We start from the raw sequence: 23,102 nt of genomic DNA on the forward strand, positions 1-23,102 counted from the left end.
AGGTGAGTGAAGTGGTGCAGTGGTTAGAGCACCTTGCCTGGCGTCAGCAAGTCTCCTACTAGACACTTGCTAGTTGTGTGTGAGCCTGGACAAATTACTTCACTGCTTGGTCTGCCTCAGTTTTCTCAACTGTAAAAATGGTAATAATAATAATAATAATAATAATAATAATAATAATAATAATAATAATAGCAGCTACCTCACAGGGATCAAGAAAGATGTTTGTAAAGCACCTAGAACAGAGCCTGAACATGGCAGGCATTAATAAGTGCCCGTTTGCTTCTCTTACTGTGTTCTGTTCCAACCAAATTAGCCCATGATATGACCCTCAAACCTGGGCTGCCTCTTCTCCCTCATCTCTTCCTCTTGTTTTCTTTAAAGCTCTGCTTTCTACGTGATATCTTTCCTGATCTTCTGATCTTCCAGGTGGCTGGTAAATTTCCAACTCCCTCATTTTTACTTATCTCTTAAATGCAATTCAACTGCATTTCAATTCCTTGTGGGGAGGGATTTCGGTTGTTGTTTCTATCTTTCTATCCCCAGTGCTTAGCATATATTTATTTTAAAAAAAAAGACCTGTGACCTTTGACCTAGAGGTACCGGCCTCCTGGCGGTTTCTCACAGAAGATACTTCATGTCCGGACAATGGGCATTTGCCCCTTGTTGTCCTCCTTGCCTGGAATGCTTTTCCTCCTCTTCCCTTCCTGACTTCTCTGGCTTCCCTCAGGTCTCAGCTAAAATCCCATCTACTATAAGAAGCCTTTTTTGATCCCTTTTCATTCTAGTACCTTCCCCTCTTATTTATTTCCTTGTTACCATGCTTGTTTGTACATAGCTTTTTTGCCCCGCCCTCCCCCATTGGACTGTGATCTCTTTGAGAGCAAGAAATGTCTTTTGTCTTTCTTTGAATCCCTAACATTCAGCACAGAATTTGGAAAACAGTTGGTGCTTAATAAATGCCTATTGGCTAATTATAGGGAGCATAAACATTTCTCTCTCTGGTTAAGTTTGCAAAGGGTTTTGCATATATTAATTCATTTCATCCATACAACGATCTTTCAAGATAATATCCATCACCCTCATTTTACAGACCAGAAAAACTGACATTGAGAGAAATCCAGTGACTTGTACACAGTCACACTACTCTAGTAAGTGGGTGAGGCAGCATTTGAACTCAAGTCTCCAGGACTCCAGATCTGGCACTTCATCCACTAGGATGAGCTGCCCCTAAATTCACACCTATGAAGCTTTGAGTTCACTAAGAATGTCCCAGATTTTTATCATTAAAAACTCAATCTCAATAAATGAAGTTGATTTTTTGTTTACTCAAGAATTCCCTTTCCAGAATACTCACATCTCCTGGCAGGAGGCAGCATTTCTCTGCTTGGACACCTTCTGAGGCCATCCCCCACACACTATCCTCTTCAGGATGTGGGGCCAATGTTGAGGCTCCTGGAGGGCCTGTTGTCCTAAAGGAAAGAATCCTACATCTAGAGGTGCAGAAATCCAGCCCAGGGCTCTCTCTTCTGGAATAAACCTAGACCTGGATTTCCTGGGATCATAGGGGCCTGTTTCTAGGAAATAGGAATTCAGATCTCAGACCTGGATGCCTGTTCTAGGGTGAGGAAGAGCACTAGTACCCTAGAGAGCATGGCCACAGAGGACTGTGTTTAGAAAAGATTGCTTATGGAAAACACATGAAGGTAGGAACAAAAAGAACTCTGGGATGGTGCGTAGCTTTGAAAGGCATTTGGGGGTTGAAGTTGTCCTTTTCTGTCTGAGTATCCCCCCAACCTCATTCCACTCCCTCCTCCTTCTCACCCACAGTTATCCCCAAAGGGTCAAAGTTTCAGAAATGCTGCCTATCATCCCCATTTTTTTCCTTAAACATGAAGAATCTGAGGCCTGGAGATTTGTCCAAGGTCACACAGGAAAGGAGCAAAATTGGCATCTGAAGCCAAGTCCTTTGACATCAATTCCATTATATTTTCTATTTATCTTAAAGCATCCAATTCCCATCTATCACCAGGTGCTACATACCTGAAGATAGACTGTTTACCCCCTCAGAGTGGAGGCTCTCTATAGAATAGGGGTCCCTCAGGTTGAGGCTATGACAGTTCCTCTCTCCTCCAAATGTTCATTCCTTGTGGATCTCCCTATAGTACCCAAATGGGGTTCTAGGGACTTAGGAGCCCTGGAGTTAAAGCTGCTTCTACCTCCCCAGAGTACCTGAGCCCAGACTTACTCTGCCAAGAGGTATGCCAATGATGGAGGGCTTCTTGGGTCAGTCCCCAGACTCCCTGCTGGCAGAACAGCTCCCACCAGACCCCTTGGTCTGCTGTGCATAGGTTCCAGCTGCAGATTACACTAGAAGGGAAATAAGAAGGGCAGGATCTATTCAAAGACGCGAAACTATTGAGAGCAGAAATTTTCAAAATCAAAAAGAATGGACTTAATGATGATCAAGTCACAGAAAGGTTCCACAGAGAAGCAGGACTATAGAATGTAGAGCTGGAAAAGACCTCAGAAACCATCTAGTCCAATCTCCTCATTTTACACATAAGGAAACTGAGAAACAGGAATGTAAAGTCATTTGCCCAAGACTAGTAAATAGCAAAGCAGAGATTTGAGCCCATGTCCTTGGCCAACAAATCTACTGCTCTTTCTACAACACAAAGAACCAGAGAAGTCTCTTAGGGCAGGGTAGTGGAGGTGAAATTCAGGTCTCTAAATCCTAGCCTTGGGTTCAGTTCTTCCCTCATCTAAAAAATATTTAACAAAAGAAAAAAAAATCCATCCCATAGTGTGCCTCCCCCCATCCACCCATTCAGTGTAAGATGGGGAGATGGGAGATATACCAGCAGAGTCTAGATGGAAAAGTAAGATAGGAACTCATCTAAGTTCTACCAAATTCCCTTCCAAACAACTTTATAATGATGCCTCAAAACAAATTCTGGGATAATAGTACCCACAAAAGGGTGGGCTGAAATAATTTTCCAAGCCCAAGACAATTTAGAAGGTCAACATGAAAGGTCTGTCTTACTGAAGTGTGAGTAGAATGCTGTCCAGAGTAGGTAGTCTGAGCAAGCTAGCAGCAGGTTGCACCCCAACAAAGTAACAGGGAGGCCCTAAGCCCCAGAAAGCTCACTAGCTTTGGGGAAACTGAATCATCAGCAACTTCCAGGGCTCTCATATCAGGGGGCCGGACAACTAGTCAGAAGAAAATTACAAAAGGGGGCATTTTGCTGACAGTAGATGCACTACTCTGTTGCATTGCTCAAACAAGATATTCAGATCTCAGACCTGGATGCCCGTTCTAGGATGAGGAAGACCACTAGTACACTAGAGTGTGGGGCCATAGGGGATAGTGGTCAGAAAAGACTGCTTGTGGTCACTCACAGACCAGAGCCTAGGCCAGGAGAATAGTGACCACCTATTCTTAGATCATACCATATCAGAAGAACTGGAAACTTCTAGGTCTCCAGAATTTTCTCTGAAATAGCAGCATGAAGAACCTGAAGTTTGGGATGGTACCCCCACTAGCCTAAGAGCAGAACCCAACTTTAACGAAAAGTTAAAAGTCAAGAAATAGACTGGAACACTGAGCACAAAGAAGAATCTGACCATAAAAAGCTACTAAGGGAAGATCAAAACACAAACTCAGAAGACGATAACAATGTCAAAATGGCTACTAGTGAAACCTCAAAGAAAAGATGTCAGGTCCAAAAAGAACTCATGGAAAAGCTCAAAAAGGATTTTTAAAATAAAAGTAGAAGAAAAACTGGGAAAACAAATGAGACTGATGCAAGAATTAAGAAAAAAGAGTCAACAGTTGATAAAGGAAGCACAAAATAAATGGAAAAAGGTGTGTGTGTGTGTGTGTGTGTGTGTATGTGTATGTATGTGAGTGCACACATGCACGCTTCCATGCCCAAATGCACTTGTAACTAGCTAAATTTAGTCTCTTTGCTAGCAGTGTGGGAGACTGGAAAGAGATTTCTTTGAGATTAGGAATCAAAAATCTCAGGTTCAAATCTTGCCATTGCCCCACCCACTCACCCTAAATTACTGCCAGTGAAAGGCCTGGATTACAATTTGGATGAGATGATCTCTGAGGTCCCCCATCCTCTAATCTGTGGTAGATTTGGACAAAGGAGAGAAGCAAAGGTGGCCTTACTCTATCTATCCAAAGATGAAATGCTTTGTTTCAAAGAAACAAGTTCAAAGAGAAATAAACAGCAGCTCAGGGAGACAGCTGATGGGGACCAGGGTGGGTGGCTTGAAGAAATAGGATCACATTTTTGTCACAGATCCTCTCCAAAGTAACTATTTTATTTATTTTATTTTATTGATTGATTTATTGATTGATTTAGGTTTTTGCAAGGCAATGGGGTTAAGTGGCTTGCCCAAGGCCACACGGCTAGGTAATTAGAAAGTGAGGCCGGATTTGAACTCAGGTACTCCTGACTCCAGAGCAGATGCTCTATCCACTGCACCACCTAGCCGCCCCTAAAGTAGCTATTTCATAGCTGATGGTTTGGTCATGGGTGGGAGTTCAATTTGGGAACTTTAGTTGTGTATGGAGATCCAAAGGGGTAAGAATCCCCCTTACCAGGTCTGTAGGGTGATCTGGCAATGCTGTTTGACTTCTAGGGCTTGTTGAGTCCCCTGCTGCCACCCTGTCTCATGCCAGGAGGTACCCAAGCAGCCAGGGTCTCTGGGAACCTGTGATGGAACCAGAAGGGTCCTTAATTCCCTGGGCCACCCCCTTCCCTCCTCCCACCTGTGCCTCTCTCACCCATACGAAAAATACTGAACTGGGGGAGATGTGCTGAGATGTATCCCCTGATGCTGCTGGGGACTGAGTGCTCAAGACACCTAAGGGTATGAGGAAGGGGTCTGCTCCCCTGGGCCCTCCCCTCCCCCAGCAGCCAGAGGACTCCACACTCTTTCCTCCAACTCACAGTCTCTGATAGGTTCATCGTAGGTTAGAAACTCACTGGATCTTTTGAGTCTCTCTGTGACCTTCCTACCTGAACAGTATTTCTTGGGGCACCAGTTTCTTCTCCTGGAGGAGGGTAGGCCAACAATAGTCTCCAGGGTCCAGGTTGTTGCCATTCCCAGAGCTGGGACCACTTTTGCCTAGGAAAGACCAAGGTCCTACTGGCTGTCTGACTCATTTACTTCTCTCAGTCAAGAATGGGGCAAGAAACCCAGAATACAGTGACTTGCTCTGTATCACATTGACAGCAGGGAGAAAAGCCTGGATCCCATGTCCTTGAGGGTATGAGACTTTGTCATTCCTAGTCAGTGTCTGACAGACAGTAAACACTTAATAAAAACCTGTTGACTGTCTGCTTGAAGAAGTGTCCACACCATTATATCTTAGTTCACCCCAGAATCAAAGAGGGGTAAGTCTCCTCTGGTAGTGGCATGGCACCTCTGTCTTTGGGATGGAAACCCCTTCCTTTGACCTTCACAACCACCCTGGGAAGTGGGCAGGGTTTGGGTTTGGCTTTTTTTTTTGGCAAAGCAGTGGGGTTAAGTGACTTGCCCAAGATCACACAGCTAAGTAAGTATTAAGTATCTGAGGTCACATTTGAACTCAGGTCCTCTTGATTCCAAGACTGTACCATTTAGCTGCCCTCTGGGGCTTTTAAATTGAATTATTGGGGGCAGCTAGGTGGCACAGTGGATAGAGCACTGGCCCTAGAGTCAGGAGGACCTGAGTTCAAAACAGACCTCAGACACTTAAAAATTGCCTAGATGTCTAACCCCATTGGCAGTCACTTAACCCCATTGCCTTCAATAAATAAAATAAAAAAAATAAGTTGAATTATTGCCATTTCACAGTTGAGTGCTCAGAGGGTCTTTGCCCATAATCACCCAACCTGAGCTTGGTTCTTCAGGCTCCATTTGCAGGGGTCCTTCCATTGCACCCTTTCCCCTCCCCCAAAGGGTTTCCTGAGCTGTCTCTGTAAGTGTCAGCCCAGGTCCTTGGCCCAGAGAAGGGCAATGAGGCATGAGGTAGGAGGTTCATCTATGTAGAGAGATCAGATTACCTTCACCCCCTCACCCTGAAGTCATAGTAATTCTTTTTTTTTTTTTTTTTAGGTTTTTGCAAGGCAAATGGGATTAAGTGGCTTGCCCAAGGCCATGCAGCTAGGTCATTATTAAGTGTCTGAGGTTGGATTTGAACTCAGGTTCTCCTGACTCCAGGGCTGGTGCTCTATCCACTGTGCCACCTAGCGCCTGAAGTCACAGTAATTCAATGAATCTCAAACCTTTCTCAAGTGCCCATAGTGTGCAAGCTAGATGAAACAGTGGGCAGAGGTCCAACCCTGAGTCAGGAAGGACTTGAGTTCAAATCCATCCTCAGACACTAACTAGCTGTGTGACCTTGGGTAAATCATTACCCCTGATTGTCTCCCATCCAGGGCCATCTCCAGTCATCCTCACTCATATCTGGCCACTGGACACAGATGGTTCTGGAGGAGAAAGTGAGGCTGGCGACTTTGCAACTCAAATCCAATTCACTTGCTTGTCATGGCATCATCTCCCTGATGTCACAGTCTTCTTAGAGAATGAAAGACAAGTGTTATCATTGAGTACAAGGCTGTGCTAAGGGTTGGGGCTGAAACAAAGACAAAAATTAGCACTCACCCAAGAGGAGAGGATATCTTCCAGGACTCAGTGGCCTCAGAAAAGAGTGACTTCAAGCCCAGGGGCAGTACCCAAGGAGGATCATCCCCTACCAAGCTCAGAGAGTTGCTACTGCTATCAGTTGGGCTATGGACCTGAGGATAGAGGCAAGGAGTCAAAAAACCTCAGGCATAGGTGGATTTAAACCCATCACCCTATTACACCTTCATGATTTACTGCCATGCCACTAGCATTGACTTTGAGTTTGAAGGACCTCTGAGATGGAAGGGGCCCACCTCAGTGGCCTTCTGGCCCAAACCCTACCTGAAGCAAGAATAAATCCCCTCTCCATTATCCCAACAATCCATCATGCAAATTTCAGAAACAAAGAACTCATGGCCTAGTAATAATAACAATGTGTATGTCCATAGCATATTAAGATGACATGTAAAGTCCTTTATATGCATCTCCTTGTTTAATCTGAACAACAACCCCTTGAGGTAGTTGCCTCTCACTTGTAGATGGGCAAAGGTTAAGGTCAGAGAGCTAGTGAGTATCCAAGGTAGGATCTGAACTCGGGTTTTTCTGACTACTCTAACTTTAGGGTTCTATCTATGACACTAACTATCTTCTTGCCCTCCTGAGACGGCCAGGGGGAGAGGTGCTGGTCCTTCTTCCCTCTCCATCATTCTCTTCACCCAACAGCCCAGCTCTATTTGAATAGCCTTTATCCAGGTTATTCTCCCAGACCAGAAGGCCTGTCCACCACTGCTCTGGTCAGGTCCCACATCCCATGAATAACCCTAGATTCCAACACTGCCTCCCCCTATACTCTCACCTCCCCTAACGAGCTTCTGGGGGTGCTAGAACCAGAAACCAAGACACTGCTGAGAAGCCCTGAGGAGGTGGATGACTCTTCTGAATCCTGGGAGCCAACAAGGGGCTCTCGGGGGCAGGTAGCGCAGCTGGTAGGGGGTGATTCTGTTGCCTGGATCATCTGCTGCCATCTTTGTAGGGTTCTCTGAAGAAGCTGCAACTTCCTGCTCTGGGAGAAAGAACTGAAGAGACAGGACTTCTGTGGTGAAACCGACTCACCTTCCCCCCATCCCGTACACCCCCAGAACCTCTCCTGTCATTGAAAATCAGCATTTATGAAGCTCCTAATATTTACCAGTCTTGTGGTAAATCTCATTTGAGCCTCTCAACAACTCCAGGAGGAAGGTGTTATTATGATCCCCACTTTCCAATTGAAGAAACTGAGTCAGATAGAGCTTAAAGTAGCTTGCTCAGAGTCACAGAGTAACTAAGCATGTGAGGCTGGATTTGAACTAGGTCCTTTAGCTTTAGAATCAATATGTTTTTCTACTTTCTTCTCCAGGCAGTTAGGTGATAACCACTGTGGATCTGTTGGGAAGACTTGAATACAAATCCTGTCTCAGACACTCCCTTGGGCAAGTTAGTTTACCTCTGTCTACCTCAGTTTCCTCATCTGTAAAATAAGGATAATAATAACATCCACCTCCCAGGGGTGGTTGTGAGGATCAAATGAGACAATATTTGTAAAGTGTTTAGCATAATTGTACTGGATAAAGTAAGTACTCTTTGATGATGTTTGTCCTTTGTTCTAGAAGAAAACCATGCATCAGGAAGATGATTCTACTACAATGCATGAATTAGATTTGAGGGAGGAGGTGGGGGACTGTACTAAGTTCACAACCTCACTTTCTCCTCTGGAGCTATCTGGGTCCAGTGCCTAGATATGACTCAGAACGACTGGAGATGGCTCTATATGACAGGGCGGCTAGGTGGCGTAGTGGATAGAGCACCGGCCCTGGAGTCAGGAGTACCTGGGTTCAAATCTGGTCTCAGACACTTAATAATTACCTAGCTGTGTGGCCTTGGGCAAGCCACTTAACCCTGTTTGCCTTCAAAAAGAACCCTAAAAAAAAAGAAAGATGGCTCTAGATGGCTAGATGGGAGGCAGTCACAGTTAAGTGACTTACCCAGGGTCACACAGCTAGTCAGTGTCTGACGTCACATTTGAACTCAGGTCTTCCTGACTTCAGGGCTGGTGCTCTACCCATCTGGCTACTCCAGCTATACATGTTTGCTAACATTATATTCCCCAGGACAATGTGAGCTCCTTGAGGGTAGAGACAGTCTTTTCTCTTTCTTTCTCTAGTGCTTAGCAGAGTACCTGATAAACAGTACGTGCTTCATAAATGTTTGTTGTCAGACCATCCAGATTTCCAGCCCAGCATTTTTATTGGGCCCCATTCTGGAACTTTGAGCCTCAAGATGGTTGATTTGTAAGCTAGTTATGAGGTGGGGGGCCAGGCTGGACACATTGTTAGAATGCCAAAAAAACTATTTTATTTATGGAAAACTCACACAGGGCAAGCACTCACAAGGGAGTCAGAAGAAGCAAGACTGGGACACCAGTCTTTCCTAAGGTCTTTCCTAAGAACTTTAGAATTGATTGTACAGCATGGGAGACCCTGGCACAGGACTACCCAGCATGATGTGCCCCTATCAGTGAGGAAGGCAGAATGGAAGCAGCTCCAAGGAAACAAGACATACATAAGTCTAGAGTACCCACTCCAGATGTTCATATAGATTATTTGTGCCCAACCTGCAGTAGAACATTCCAAGCTCATATTGGTCTGATTGGCCACAGTTGGACACACTGCAATTTGTCTCAAACATAGTGACATAATTTTGGTCTTCTTCAATAACAAAAGGACAAGAACCAACCAACCAACCAGTTATGAGGCCGGGGGGGGGGGGGGCAGGCAGTGCCAGTTCCTCTGATACATACTCTGCTCGCTGGAACTGGACCAGCCTTTGGGACCACAGAAGGAACACTCGGTGTAGTTTCAATTTCCGGCAGGCCTCTTCCAAAGCATCCTTGCCCCTGGTGCCTCGATGATGGCCAGGCTGACTTTGTTTTCCTGGGCTCTGGCTGACTAGTTCTCTACCAGACCCCTCCTGGACCATAGTCGCTGAGGACAAACTCAGGTTAAAGAGAGGAGGACAGAGGCTGGGGCTGATGAGAAATGGGAATGAAACACCTTTTCCCACCCTTTCTCTAAATTTACGCTGTTGGCTCAGGGTGAGGGAGAGAGCCAGGGAGAGGGTCTAAGAGGGGAGAGGGCTAGCAGAATCACATGGTCCTGCCCCTATGTTTCCTCAAGCTCTGAGGGCCCTCCTGAGTCAAGCCCCCTCACCTTCCAGGTGCCAGCTCTTCTGGCGATGGAGGTAGAGTTCTGTCACTATCCTTGAGTATGTTGCCTGAAGCCACATCATTTTGACCCACTGATGTAGACTCTTCCTCAAGATCTCAACCCTCCAATGGATCAGCCTGTCCTGGCACCAGATCCTTCTCTGTGTGTGGCATCTCCATGCTCTGAAGCACCTGAGTGAACAAAGGAAGTCCCTTTCTCTCAAAGGTCCTAAGAATGGAACCTGACCCATCCCCCCTGGAGGTGCAAAGCTTGGCCCCAAAGGTGGGAAATAGAGGGGTGAGCACTCATGGGAGGAGGCACTGAAAGACACAATGTAGGATGGGTAGTAGATCTATCAGACCTGGGGTCTGGGCTCTGGGCCCTGGGGAGGAGGGACCTGTTCATGGACCCTAACTGGGTCCAAAATATAGCAGGGTGGTCAAGGCAGCAAGAGGCCAGGAGGTCACAGACTACAAAGATCTAAGATTTGGGGGAAGCAGCTTAACCAACTCAGTTCTGGGTCTGTTTTCTCCCATCTCCATTCTTGGATACTGGCAGAGTCTTCCCTTGCTCTGGCAAAGGAAGGATATAGTCTGGGGAGTTTCTATGGACTTTGGTCTCCCTCCCCCTGCCCCATTCAAGGATGATCCTTCTTCTTTCTCCGCACACACAAAGGAGGGTTTTTACCCCAAGACTTTACAGCCAGGTTGTGCTTCAGTTAAACTCAATAGACCAAAATCTCTCAGGTGAGACACAAGTTCCTTGGGTGGAAGTCAGATGACTAGTCCATACTTTCTCATTTTATAGATGAGGAAACAGAGAGATGCCCAAGGTCATATAGATGGGATTTGAATCCAAGCCCTTTGATTTTCCACCACCCTGTGATGCCTCCCATGGATCCCCACTACCCAGAACAGAAAGATTAATTCTTCTCGTCTGGCATTCAAGGTCCTCCATGACTTGGGCATGGCTTCCCATACTCCCTGATAAACACCACCTTACCGGCCAAGCTGGGCTCTCTGGTGCTGGGTCACCAAGGAACAAATTCGAGCTGTGTTCATGGTCCTGGTCATCCAGGCCTGGAATATCCTCTGAAGCTTCTTCTTCCCCAGTTTTTCCCGTGCCCAGGCCTCCTTTCGAATTTCTGCCATCAGCACTTTCTGCAGGTACCACAGGTGGAAGACTGCCAGCCCACAGTGGGGTTGGGGGGAGGAGGGAGAAAGAGAGGGACCTGAGTGGGATGGTTGGAGGCAGCAGGGAGGCAAAGGAGTATGAACCAAAGAATCCATTCCTGGGCAGCAGCCCCCCACCAATCTAGGAGCAAGGTCAAGGAAAGTATGCTAGGAGAATGGGAAGTGGCAGCCCTAGGGAGGGACTACAACAGTCAGAGCTGGAAGGATACTTGGATACCATTTAGTCTGATACCTTTGTTTTAAAGAGAAAGCCTAATCTCATGATCTTTCCATTATGCCACAGGAGACCTAAGTAGTATGGGGGAAGGGTAGTCCTCCTATTCCAGGGGAAGTCAAGTCAACTGGCACTGGCATTGGAAGTGGGGAGAAAAAGGAGGGAGACAAGACAGTTCACAAGACAGAGGATGAACAAATGCTGGTAGATCTCAATTATTGACTGAAAACCTTTGCTCTTAGCGTGATCATCACCAGGCAAGGAACAATAACCAACCCACCAACCAACCGTTCAATCAATTAATTATGCCTTCTACTTAACTTTATACAGTTTTTTTTAAAGAAATACGTTTTCAAAATGTTTCTATAGATATTATCTGATGGGAAACCTAACAACTGCTATGAGGTATGTGGTGAAGTGATTGTTGTCTCCATTTTAGAAATGAGGAAAATGAGGCAACGTAATTTAGTAGGGCAAAAAACCAAAAAGAAACAAAAAACACTAGGCTTGGAGTCAGGAACCCATGGTTTGAATCTCAGCTCTGCTATGACTTCCTACCTGGGGACACTAAGTCATTGAATCTCCCTGTGCCTCAGTTTTCTGTTCTAGGAAATAATGGGATTGGATTAATCTCTGAAGATTCACTTGATCCTCTGAATCTTAGGGTTCAGTCAGTAGAACAACAGGATCATAGTTTAGAAAATTATTGGTAACCTCTCAATGGATAAATCTGGTCCTCATCCTTTTCAGCCTCTGCTTTTTGCACTCTTCTCTCTCCTGATTCTTTCTTTCCAGTTTTCTAAATTCTCTTCCTCAATTTTCTTTGCTGGGTCTTCAACTCGAACCCACTCACTAATTATGGGCACCCCTTAAGGCTCTATCCTGGGTCATTTTTGTGCTTCTCTATATTCTCTCTCTCAGTAATCTTATAAGTACCCACAGGTTCAATGATGCAGTCTATGCAGATGATTTCTAGCTCTCTCTCTCTCCCTCCCTCTCCCTCTCCCTCCTCCTTCCCTCCCCTCTCCTTCTTCCTCTCACTTCTGAAAAAAGACTTAAAACTTATATTGTAATATAGTCTTCACTATCTCCAACTGCCTAATCAAAACCTCCATAACACATATCTCCAGAAGACCAAATGGTCTCTTTTCCTGCTCCCCTCATCCACTAGTTCAAAGGAATCAGGTACCAAGTGTTGTCATTTCTCACATCTCACTCTGTCCTCTTTCTTACACCTTCATCATCTCCTAAGTGCCCTTCTTGCCTGAGTCTCTCCCCCTTTTAGTCCAAGTCCCACACAGCTACCAAAAATAGATATTTCCAAAGTACAACTTTGACAGTGTCAGAAACCCTGGTCCAAAAGCTCTCTCTTCTCTTTTGGGTAAATGCCAATCCCTCTGCCTGGCATTCTGAGACCTTCCTCATGGGTCTACAGAACAGTTTTTCAGGTTCACCTAGTTTTCCCTTTAACACACTCTACCGTAGGGGCAGCTAGGTGGCCCAGTGGATAAAGCACTGTCCTTTGAGTAAGGGGGCCCTGAGTTTAAATCCAGCCTCAGAAACTTAATAATTACCTAGCTGTGTGACCTTGGGCAAAAAAACCTCACTCTTCAACCCAGACCCCCTTGGGCTATTTTCTGTTCCCCATAGACAACATTAGACTGCCCATCTTCATCCTTTGCATATCCTATTCTCCCCTGCCTGGGATTACCTCCCTCCTCACCTTTGCCTCCAGGAACTTTCCAAAAACTCAGATCCAAGTGCCACATCCACGGCCTACATCGTGATCCCCCACCCCAGTGGTCTGACCCTCAGAAATTTCCTTGTATTTACTTTGCATATATTTTGTATTTACTTATACATATACATGGTATCTCTCTTATTAGATGATTGCAGGCTCCTTGAGGGCAGGTATATTTTCACTTGTATATTTGTATTCCCACATAGGAGGCACTTCATAAATGCTTGCTTGCTGAATGAATGAATGAATAGAAGACTAGTGATCACATAGTCTAACCTCCTTTTTTATTGTTGATGATAATAACTCACATTTATATAGAACTTTGAGATTTGCAAGGCAATTTCCTTCCCCAAACCTTGTAAGGAAAATAGTCACAGACTCACTGAATCTGAGATGAATGGAAGGGAACTAATCCATATCTCAACAAGAATCCTCTCTGACAACATCCCCAACAAAGGGTCCCCCAGCCTTAACTCGATGACTGGTTGGGAGGCTTCATTTTGGAACAGCTCTAACCAGCGGGAAGGGGTTTGATATTGCAATCTAGTCTTCGCTATCTCCAGTTGACTTCAGATCCATGGTCTCTGCATTTGTCATTCACTATACTCTGAGGCCAAGCAGAAAAAAAGTCCACTTCGTCTTCCAAGCAGAAGTCTTACAAATCAGAAGAAAACCAAGCTATCTCCAAGTCTTCTATTCTCCAAGTCAAAGAGGACCAGGGCTTCCCCCAATCCTTTTAAAAATCGAACCACAAGGATCTTCCCCATTCTGATGTCCTTCCTAAAATGAGGTTCCTGGAACTCAATCAGAGGACTCCAGATCTTAGAGGTGGTAGATTTGGGATGCTAGTTCTTAGAGTGGGGGTAGAGTAGACAGAACCCTGGACTTGGCAAAGGAAGACTCTGGTTGAAATCTTGCCTTTGCAGCTTATTAGCTATGAGACTAGCTTCCTCATCTGTAAAATAAGGAAGTAGTTCTACATGGCCTCTCAATTTCCTTCCAGCTCTTTATCTATAATCCTGTGATCTGGTATATTTAATATTTGAAGCAACCTGTTCGCTTAATAGAATTATCTCATAAGTAAATTTCTTTGAAAACATCAATATTTTAAGTCCATCTGCTAGGTGATCAGAGAACACCTTGAAATGTTTTGAAAAACATCTAGTTCTGGGAAAGATCATTCTACAAAATGAATACTGCTCTTAACCTTGAGATAAAGCCTGGATAGAAGGCCAGTCTTGGAATAAGGAAGACCTGAGTTCTAAATCTCTTCTAATGCATACTTGGCTGGGTGAACCTGAGCAAGTCACTTATTCAATATCTCTGAGCCTCTGAGTCTTGAAGACTATAACATATGAGTTGTGGATCTGCAGGGGTGGAAAAGGGCTTTTCCAACCAGGAAGTTCCCTAAACTTGATGAAACTTCAAATCGGGAAGGGAATGATCAAAAAACAAAACAAAAAACAAAAAAAAGTCCCTTGATCTCTCACATACAGACACACACCCACCACACATACAAGCCCATGTGCTGTATCCATTAAGGTTTAGGAGGCTATTAAAAAGCAGAAGCAGAAAGTGGTTTACATAATAGCTCTTATTATGAAGCATCACTCTTCTTGTCAGCCAAAAGGGTCAGAGAGAATTCTCACCTGCTGTGTCAACTTCCCTGTTTTGAGAAAGATTAAAAACATAGAAACTTAGCCATGGAATTAATGCCTCCATCTCTGCCTCTCTCTGGGTCCCTAGAATCCCTTTTCTAACTTCCCAGGTTTCCCACTGGAACCTCAAGAAAGGTTTCTGCCACACCATGCCATTTGTCAGTGGTGGTATTTCTTCAAAGGAGATTCAAATATTGAATGCACTGTTTGTTCATTCATTCATTCAGCATTTTAAAAGCACCCCCCCCCACCTCCAAAAAAATCCCCTAGTTCCCACCCACCTTCAAGGAGCTTACATTCCACGGGGGGGGGGGGGAATTCAATAAATATATTGTTGTACATAAGTGAAAACAAAGATGAGTAAAACACAAAGCAAATAGGAAGTAAATTCAAAATAATTTCACGAGTGGGTGGGGCAGAGAGCACCAAACATCTTGGGGAACCAGGAAAGGTCTCCTGTACTAGGTGGCACCTAAGCTGAATCCTTTAAGGGAGCCAGGGGTTCCAAGTAGTGGAGGGGTGAGATGGAGTACATTTGAGCCCTGGGGGGGGGGGGGGATTACTGCTTGTGCAAAGACACTGAGGTAGGAGATGGGATGTATAGAGAAAATGACAAATTGGCGGAGAAATCTTCTAACTGTCCATATAAATGGCAGCAGCAGTAAGACAAGGTCTTAATACTTGCTCCTTCAACTGAAAGGTGAAATTCAGCCCCATAATCTTCCTAAGTAGCTTCTCCATTCCCACCATCTGCCTTTCTCCCCCCAACAATGAAGGCCAGTGACCATGACTTGAGACCACCATGATGCCATTCCTCCCTCCACACCAGTTAAAGGGGGGGGGGTTAGTTTTCTTATCATATTTCCACAGAGAGTCAATGGGTGACTTCAAATTAAGAACAGATACAGTACCTGTCCCAGCAGAGAGAAAGAAAACTAATCGACCATTTAGAACAGCACTGTTCTCTCTTCCAGGTTTTAAATTCGCTCCTAAGATCACAAACTGCCTGCGTCAAACAAGTCACATTGGGCAACAGAACATCTTAAACCTTCCCCTTACATCATTACCATTCCAATGCAGTCATTGCTATTCTAATCTATTTAATCTATCATATGCATCATTAAAAAATTATTTTGGTACAGATATGTGATTTCATCAGTTTGGGGAACTCCTGGTATGCAACTTCCTTCTACAAGGCAACTTATCTGTCTTTTCCTCCCTTTTAGGATGGGAATTCTTAATCTCAGGTCTACAAACTTAGATGGGGAAGAATTACATCTTTGTTTTCACTCTCCTCTAAAAGAAATTTAATGTTCCCTTTAATTATGAATGCAGGCAACACAAGATTATTCTGGGGAGTCTTTGGACTATGACACCCAAGATGTTAAGAACCCTTGGTCTGGAGAATCACCTGAGGCACTGGGGGTGGTAGTAAATGACTTGGCCAGGGTCCCATAGCTACTTAGTGTCACAAGGAAAACTTGAACCCAGGTCTTCCTGACTCCAGGATCAATCCTCTATTCTCCATGTCATGCTACCTCTCAAATTCTAACATTTTGTTTGGTTGGTGGTTGCTAGAGAATTGGGGCAAGAAACCAAATAAGGTTCTAAGTTGGAGGGATAAACGCAGAATCACACTGAGTATTATTAACCCCTTCTTATAATTGAGGAACCTGAGGTTTTATGTATCCAAGAGACTTGCTTATTTCTTTTGGCTAGGAAGTATCTGAGGCAGGATTTGAACTCTGGTCTCCTGACTCCAAGTCTAGGGCTCTATCTACCACACCATGAAAGAAATTGAGGTGAACTGTCTTAGTTGAGGGGTGAATGTGGGGCTAGAACTCTGTTCTTCCATCAAATTCTCTTTCTAATAAATGGCACTGCTTCTCACTGTGAACTATGAGGTCCTATTGTATGGGACAATCATTAGCTTAAGTAAGATCAAGATCCTTTACAAATGGCAGTATGAATGCTATGCAACAGCCCTAATTTCAAGAAAAGTAAAATCCAAGGTCCAAGAGTCCTCCCCTTTCACCAGAGGCCCTGGTTTCATATGGATTATATCCATCCTGAGGGTCTGCCTTTCCAAACCAGAAACTACTGCCTACTGAAAGGACAATAATTTAAGGACTAACAAAAGCTTGGAATTACCACTCAAGGGAAAAATGATGTCTTGGTTCACAGAAGCATCCAACTCTTCCATCCTAATGCTCTATATGAACTTAGGCTATAGGAACCACCCTTATGGAGACTTTGGCACCTTCCTTAAAGGTCTCCAAACAGTGTAATCGTAATTATGGTTTAAAATAATAATAATGTCATGTGGGTCTCAAGCTAAAACAGTGGTTCTCAAATTTTTGATCTCCAGACCTCTTTACATACTTAAATTATTAAAGCTCCCTCAAAAAGATTTTGTTTCTATGAGTTATATCTATCCATATTTACTATTCTAGAAATTCAAATATTATAGAAATAGTTTTGACCCTGTGAACCTCTTGAAAAAATCTTGGGGACACTTAGGGAAATCTGGGTCCTGATCTGAGGGTCAAAGGGTTATAGGCTGGGGTGGCTAGGTTGCATAGTGGATAAAGCACCAGCCCTGGAGTCAGGAGTAGCTGGGTTCAAATCCAGTCTAAGACACTTAATAATTACCTAGCTGTGTGGCCTTGGGCAAGCCACTTAACCCCGTTTGCCTTGCAAAAATCTAAAAAAAAAAAAAGGGGTGTTATAAGCTAAAGAGTTAGCTTCCTGTGGACAGGACCAGGTCTGCTCACAGGTCTGACACTGGCTTCTGGACCCCTTCCTTCCCCTCCACATCCTCCTTCCCTGACACCCACTTACCAGTCAGTCGCTGAAGGTCTTGAGTACCTGAGGCCCTGGGATCCTGACTGCCCAGTTTCCATCTGGGATAGAGCTGAATCTTTGGTGCTCCCTCCACTCCACAAACCAACCCTAGAGTTTCAATGGGTCTGCCCAAAAAAAAGAAATACATCGTCTGTTGCTTAGGGGTGCAGATGCTCCTGTCCCACTGCTCTTCCAGAGATCTCATTCCTAAGCATTTTTTTTTTAGTTTTAGCAAGGCAAATGGGGTTAAGTGGCTTACCAAAGGCCACACAGCTAGGTAATTATTATGTATGTGAGGCTGGATTTGAACTCAGGTCCTCCTGACTCCAAGGCCAGTGCTCTATCCACTGCACCACCTAGCCATCCCCATTCCTAAGCATTTTAAAGTCTTCCTACAGAATTTCCAAAAAAAATTATATTAACTCAGCTTCTTAACAGCCCCATGAAGTAACACCATGGGATCACAGATTTAGGGGCCATTCAATCCAAACTGAGGGGTCATTTAGTCCAATCCTCTCTGTATTTAGTTCTGTTTGGGAAGGACATTGATTAGTCAAAGAATAACCAAAGACAATTATCATTTATTAAGAGCCTATGGTGTACTAGCCCAAAGAAGTCAAACAATCCCTGCCCTTAGCCCTGCAAGAGTTTATATTCTACTGGGGGGGACACAGCATGTGCATATCAAAAGATGGATGGAATCTATACAAGTGGTTTTGGAGAGGAAGCAATACCAACAGCTGGGAAACATGGGCAGGGCTATAGGTAGGGGTAGCACCAGGAATGAACTTTGCAGCCTCTTCCTGTAGGTATTCTCTGAGGTGAACCAGAGGAGGGAGTACATTCTGGCCTTTACAAAGGAATGGTGATAGGAGATGGAGAAAGAGCATGATGTCCAAGGACTGCTTGGTTGACTGAACTGTAAGAGTAGCCTATAATAATAAAGTTGGAAAGGAAGAAAGGGCCAGCTTCTGAAGTTTTATATGCCAAACCAGAGGAATTTGTCTTTGATCTTAGAGCAGGGGCAGGGAATATCTGGCTGGAGGGCTATATAAGGTCCCTATTTGATCTGGTGCTACAACTGCAGTGGGAACTCAAAACTCAACAAATCTAGGAACCTTTTAGGGGTGAATTAATTAAATATAAGATGAAGTATGCCTGAGAATGATGTTATAAATATCCAAATGACCTTTGTCAAAAAAAAAGGTCTGCCATACAGAGGAGGGAAGTGACATGACTGGAGAGAACTGTGCTTTAGGAAAATCAGATGTTTGATCTGGGCAGCTGTATGATGAAGGATAGATCAGAGGCAGGGAGACCACCTAGGAGGCTATTGCAATAGGAGATGAAGAGATGAAGCCCGAACCAAAACAGAGGTTATGTAAATTGAGAGAAGGGGATAGATAAGAAAGGTAGTTCCTGCTCTCAAAGAACTCACATCCTAATTGGTAGAAACAATATAAAAAAGAAAAGACAGATGCAAAGACCTGAATATCCAAAGGGAAAAGTGCCAGGGCAGATGGCAAGGCCCTGAGATCCTTAAGTCACATTTGCAGGCTGGATGATAGTGCTGGGCATCATATAGAGGGCATTCTTTTTCAGGCATGAGTTAGACTTGATGATGGATTAAGAGCCTTCCAAGTCAAAAATTCTGTGGTTGGTCAACAGATGTCCAACTAGCTCTTGAAGGAATCTGAGATGATAGCAAGCCAGGTCCTATATCTCCATCCTTTTTGTTAAGTACAGTATAGGGTTGGGTTTGCTCTTGAGTCATCCATGTTTTTCTGAATAAGTTGGGAGGTAGGAAGGGGTCTGTAGGCAGTGGAGGTAGGGGGGTTGGCTGAACTTATCTTCCCCTACATAGGCGTCAATTGGGCCAAACAAACTTGTCTTCCTAAGAAGTCACATTGTCCTTACCTTTTCGGTTGGTCTTTCTGGGAGGGGTTGAGTTCTTTCTCAGGAATCTCTGTCCTAGACTGCATCAGTGGCTTCCTTTCTTTTCTATTTAAATAGAGGTCTTTCCACTAGACCAGAAAGACAGCAAAAGGGAAACTTGGCTGTAGTGTGAGTCTCTGCCCAGGGGATCAGGAGGCTGAGACCACAGGACTTACGCCTAGAGGGGTCCAAGCAGGTTTATAGGAAGGGGAATGGGTGGTAGGATCAAGATGCCCCAAGGGCAGAGTCTTGGTTTCATAGAAGCATAATATTTTAATTTGACAGGGAATTGTCTAATCTGGAGAAGTGATATGAACTATCCAAGTGAAGTAAACCCAGGCAATAAACAGGAGCTCATTTTTTAACCCAAGTCCTGAGACTCCAAAAACTCTGTTAGCTCTCTTGTACCTGCCATTGAAAGATCCCACCCCACCCCACTCCAGCTAATTTCCATATTTCTTTATAGACATTGTACAATACTCTATAGTCTTCTTAGCTCTACATTACTTTTCATATATTTTGTCCTGCTAAATATTTTCTAAATTTTTTAACATTCATTTTAAAAAATTTTGAGTTCTAAATTCTCCCCCCCAATTGCCCAACCCCAGCCCTTGATAAGGCAAACAAGATATTAGAGCCAGATTCTTAAAACTAAAATGAAGATGACTCTTCTCTAGACTTAAGCATTTCCTGTATGTTCAATAGAATCCACCAATCAATCAACTAACAGGTACCTATTAAATTCACGAATTGCTAATGCTCCAAAAATACAAAGACCAAAATGAAAGTGTGTCTGTATTTGATCTTGGAGATAATAAGGAATCATTGGAGTTTATTGAGCATGGGAGTGATAGATCAAGTTTATCACTTTGACAGCTGTGTGGAGGCTGGATCAGATCACAGGATCCTTGGCCATACAGCCAACCTTTGATCTGTACTAAGAAAAGGGCCCACTGGGACAGGATCCCCTTGAGTCTGGGGGCAGAGTCATATATCCCTTCCCATCCTAGGTGCCAAACCCCTGCTATCTCCTCCCTCCTTGCAGGTCTCATACCTTTTGGAAGCTCTGGGCCAACACAGTACGGCCCTGCTTCCTCTTCATAAACTCTATCTGGGCTTGCCGAAGCCACAAGGACCAGCGCATGGCCCGGATACCCTTGCGCAGGAGGTGTCTCCGCCTCAGCACCTTGGCTATAATCTCCTTTCTGAGCAGGTAGTATTGCCAGGCTTTGAAGCAGCGGGTGAGAAGGACCCTGCAGGTACAAATCATGTTAGAACTGGGGTAGTGGCCAGCAAGGACACCTCTGCCCTCTGGCCTCCCAGGGTCCTCTCTGTTATCAGCCTCAAGGAAGAAGCCCCCAACCTTCCACCAAAGAGGAGCAGGGGAGACACTGGTGGAATTTCCTAGAAATAGCAGGTAAGGATGGACAAATAGGGGGGTTGAGGGAGGTCTTCCAGGGATCCATTATTCCGTCTGGTCACCACTCCGGACTGCCCTATATGAGTAAAACTCTGATTATTAAATGACTAATATAATCAATCTGGAGCTCCCTAGCCTCTTTCTTGAGATCATGGTGGATCCCTTATTTGGGGGAGCCCTGAATATCCTACTGCAGGGAGGAGGGTGGGGTCAGCAGTGTAGACCTAACGATGACTACTCTGGCTACTTTCACTCACCCAGGAGATGTCTCTCCTCTTTTCATTGGTGAGACCCTAGCCAGCCAATATTCTCATTTCTCTGCTGATATTCTTTCTGCCTGGACTCAACATCCTGCTACCTCTCTCCCAACATCTTTGTGTGAGGGCTTCTCCTAATTAGAGGGGCTATCTTCCTTGTTTATATTGTATCCCCAATGACTTGCTCTTCATATATAGCCTTCTCAATGGGAGAATGGAAGGGGTGGGAAGGGGGAAAAGGTAGATGGGGTTCAGGGCTGGAGAGCCTCACCTTAATTCCTTATGCTCTGGAGTTAGAGGTTCCATGGATGACTTCTAGAAAAGAGAAGGGGACATGACAACTGTCTTCAGGTACCTAAAGAGGTGTCATGTGGAAGACCTATTTAAGTGGAGAATGGGGAACAAAAGAAAAGGTGGTGCAGATTTGAGTTTGATGAGATGAACAACTTCCTATCACAAGAAGGAAGGAGTAAGTTGTCCATCATGGGAGGTCTTCAAGCAGAGACTGGATGACCATTGGTTAGGGAGTCTATAGAGGCAATTATGGTATTTTCTCCACAATCACCTTTGAGTTAGTTAGTGCAAATGCTCCCACCCCAATTAAACAGATGAGAATACTGAGGCCCGGAGATGATCTTTTTTTCCCCCCAAAGTATTAAAAAATTAGGAGCCAAACTCAGCATGTTCCTAACTCTTGGTTCTAAATATTCCCATTCTACCAAGTTGCCTCTCCTTGCCTGGATCTGGTTTGGATGTAAGGGATTCAGCTCTACAATTCTGGGAGTCTCCTTGGGAATTATATATCTCGTGGTCTTGGGACAACCAGTCAAGGACATGCTACCTTCTCTCTCTGCCTCCTCTTTAATAATCTTATCTCTTGCCTCCTTCAATAGCTATCTTCTCCCTGAAGCTGTGAGGCACTGCTGACTTAAGTCAGAGAGTTCTGGGTTCAAGTCCCTTCTCAGACACTATGTATCATTAGTCAAGTTATTTATCTGCCATGGGTCTCAGTTTCTCCATTTGTAAAATGAGGGAGGGCTATACTCCTTAGGCTGCTTCCTGCTCTAAATCTGTGATCTGATGAAAAGAGACCATCAAGCTGATACCTAAGCTTTCCCCAAACTGGGCCACATCCCACCATCCCACCAGCCCCTTCTCCATCATCCTGGTGAAAAAATGGGGTGTCATTGCTCTTGGAGGATGATGGGAAATTACTCCCAATCACTGAGGAAGCAGAGCAATGGAATGGAAGGGACTTGGGTTCAAATCCTTACATTGTTATTTACCACCTGTGATTTTTTTTTTTTAGGTTTTTGCAAGGTAAATGGGGTTAAGTGGCATGCCCAAGGCCACACAACTAGGTAATTATTAAGTATCTGAGGCATTCTCCTGACTCCAGGGCTGGTGCTCTATCCACTGCACCACCCCTAGCCGCCCCAACCACCTGTGATCTTGAGAAAGTACCAACAAAGCTCTCTTGGTCTGTTTTCCCATCTCTAAAATGGGAATAATAATTGTACTGTTTACTTCATTGGGTTGCTTTGAGAGCCTCACCAGTGGTTTAATACCTGAGGCTTGACTTGAACTCAGATCTTGCTGATTCTAGGTCTAGTGCTCTATCCACTGTACCACCTTGCTGTCTCTGGCAGAAACAGGTCTTCCTACTTCAAGTCTAAGATCAAATATGAATTCATCTTCCTGACATTTAACATTTTTCCACCACCTGGCTCCTTTTCTCTCTAGTTTTTGGTGTTGGGTTTTGTTTTGTTTTGTTTTACAAAAGCATCACTTTCCTTTACATATTCTATGGTCTAGTCATCCTAACCTGTTCCTTCTACATGATGATTTCTCACCTCCCTACCTTTGCATCAGCTGTCCCTCTTGCCTAGAATGCTGTTCCTCCTCACCTTCACTTCTTGACATACCCGCTTTAAAAAAAAAACTCAAAAGGAACTACCTGACCCCACCCAGATG

The 23,102-nt window shown here is 44.5% G+C and overlaps 1 protein-coding gene across 7 annotated transcripts in view; it reads right to left on the reverse strand.

The window, feature by feature from the left end:
* The window catches only part of C1H1orf167 (chromosome 1 C1orf167 homolog), a 55,936-nt gene that overhangs the window by 8,936 nt on the left and 23,898 nt on the right, over positions 1 to 23,102 (reverse strand). For 6 of the 7 annotated variants that reach the window (XM_074218432.1, XM_074218430.1, XM_074218426.1 and 3 more), the window contains 13 exons: positions 21,400 to 21,443; positions 20,506 to 20,704; positions 19,434 to 19,540; positions 17,514 to 17,641; positions 10,869 to 11,049; positions 9,870 to 10,057; positions 9,461 to 9,644; positions 7,481 to 7,700; positions 6,664 to 6,797; positions 5,034 to 5,142; positions 4,613 to 4,725; positions 2,246 to 2,367; positions 1,355 to 1,469 (listed from right to left, as the gene is read on the reverse strand). In XM_074218432.1, coding sequence (XP_074074533.1) covers positions 1,355 to 1,469; positions 2,246 to 2,367; positions 4,613 to 4,725; positions 5,034 to 5,142; positions 6,664 to 6,797; positions 7,481 to 7,700; positions 9,461 to 9,644; positions 9,870 to 10,057; positions 10,869 to 11,049; positions 17,514 to 17,641; positions 19,434 to 19,540; positions 20,506 to 20,704; positions 21,400 to 21,443 — 1,844 coding nt within the window. Of the gene's footprint in view, positions 1 to 1,354; positions 1,470 to 2,245; positions 2,368 to 4,612; positions 4,726 to 5,033; positions 5,143 to 6,467; positions 6,574 to 6,663; positions 6,798 to 7,480; positions 7,701 to 9,460; positions 9,645 to 9,869; positions 10,058 to 10,868; positions 11,050 to 17,513; positions 17,642 to 19,433; positions 19,541 to 20,505; positions 20,705 to 21,399; positions 21,444 to 23,102 lie in introns of those variants that run through there. The other variant, XM_074218431.1, reaches the window with a different exon arrangement.

Source organism: Macrotis lagotis, chromosome 1, assembly GCF_037893015.1.
Source record: "Macrotis lagotis isolate mMagLag1 chromosome 1, bilby.v1.9.chrom.fasta, whole genome shotgun sequence".
Taxonomy (NCBI): domain Eukaryota; kingdom Metazoa; phylum Chordata; class Mammalia; order Peramelemorphia; family Peramelidae; genus Macrotis; species Macrotis lagotis.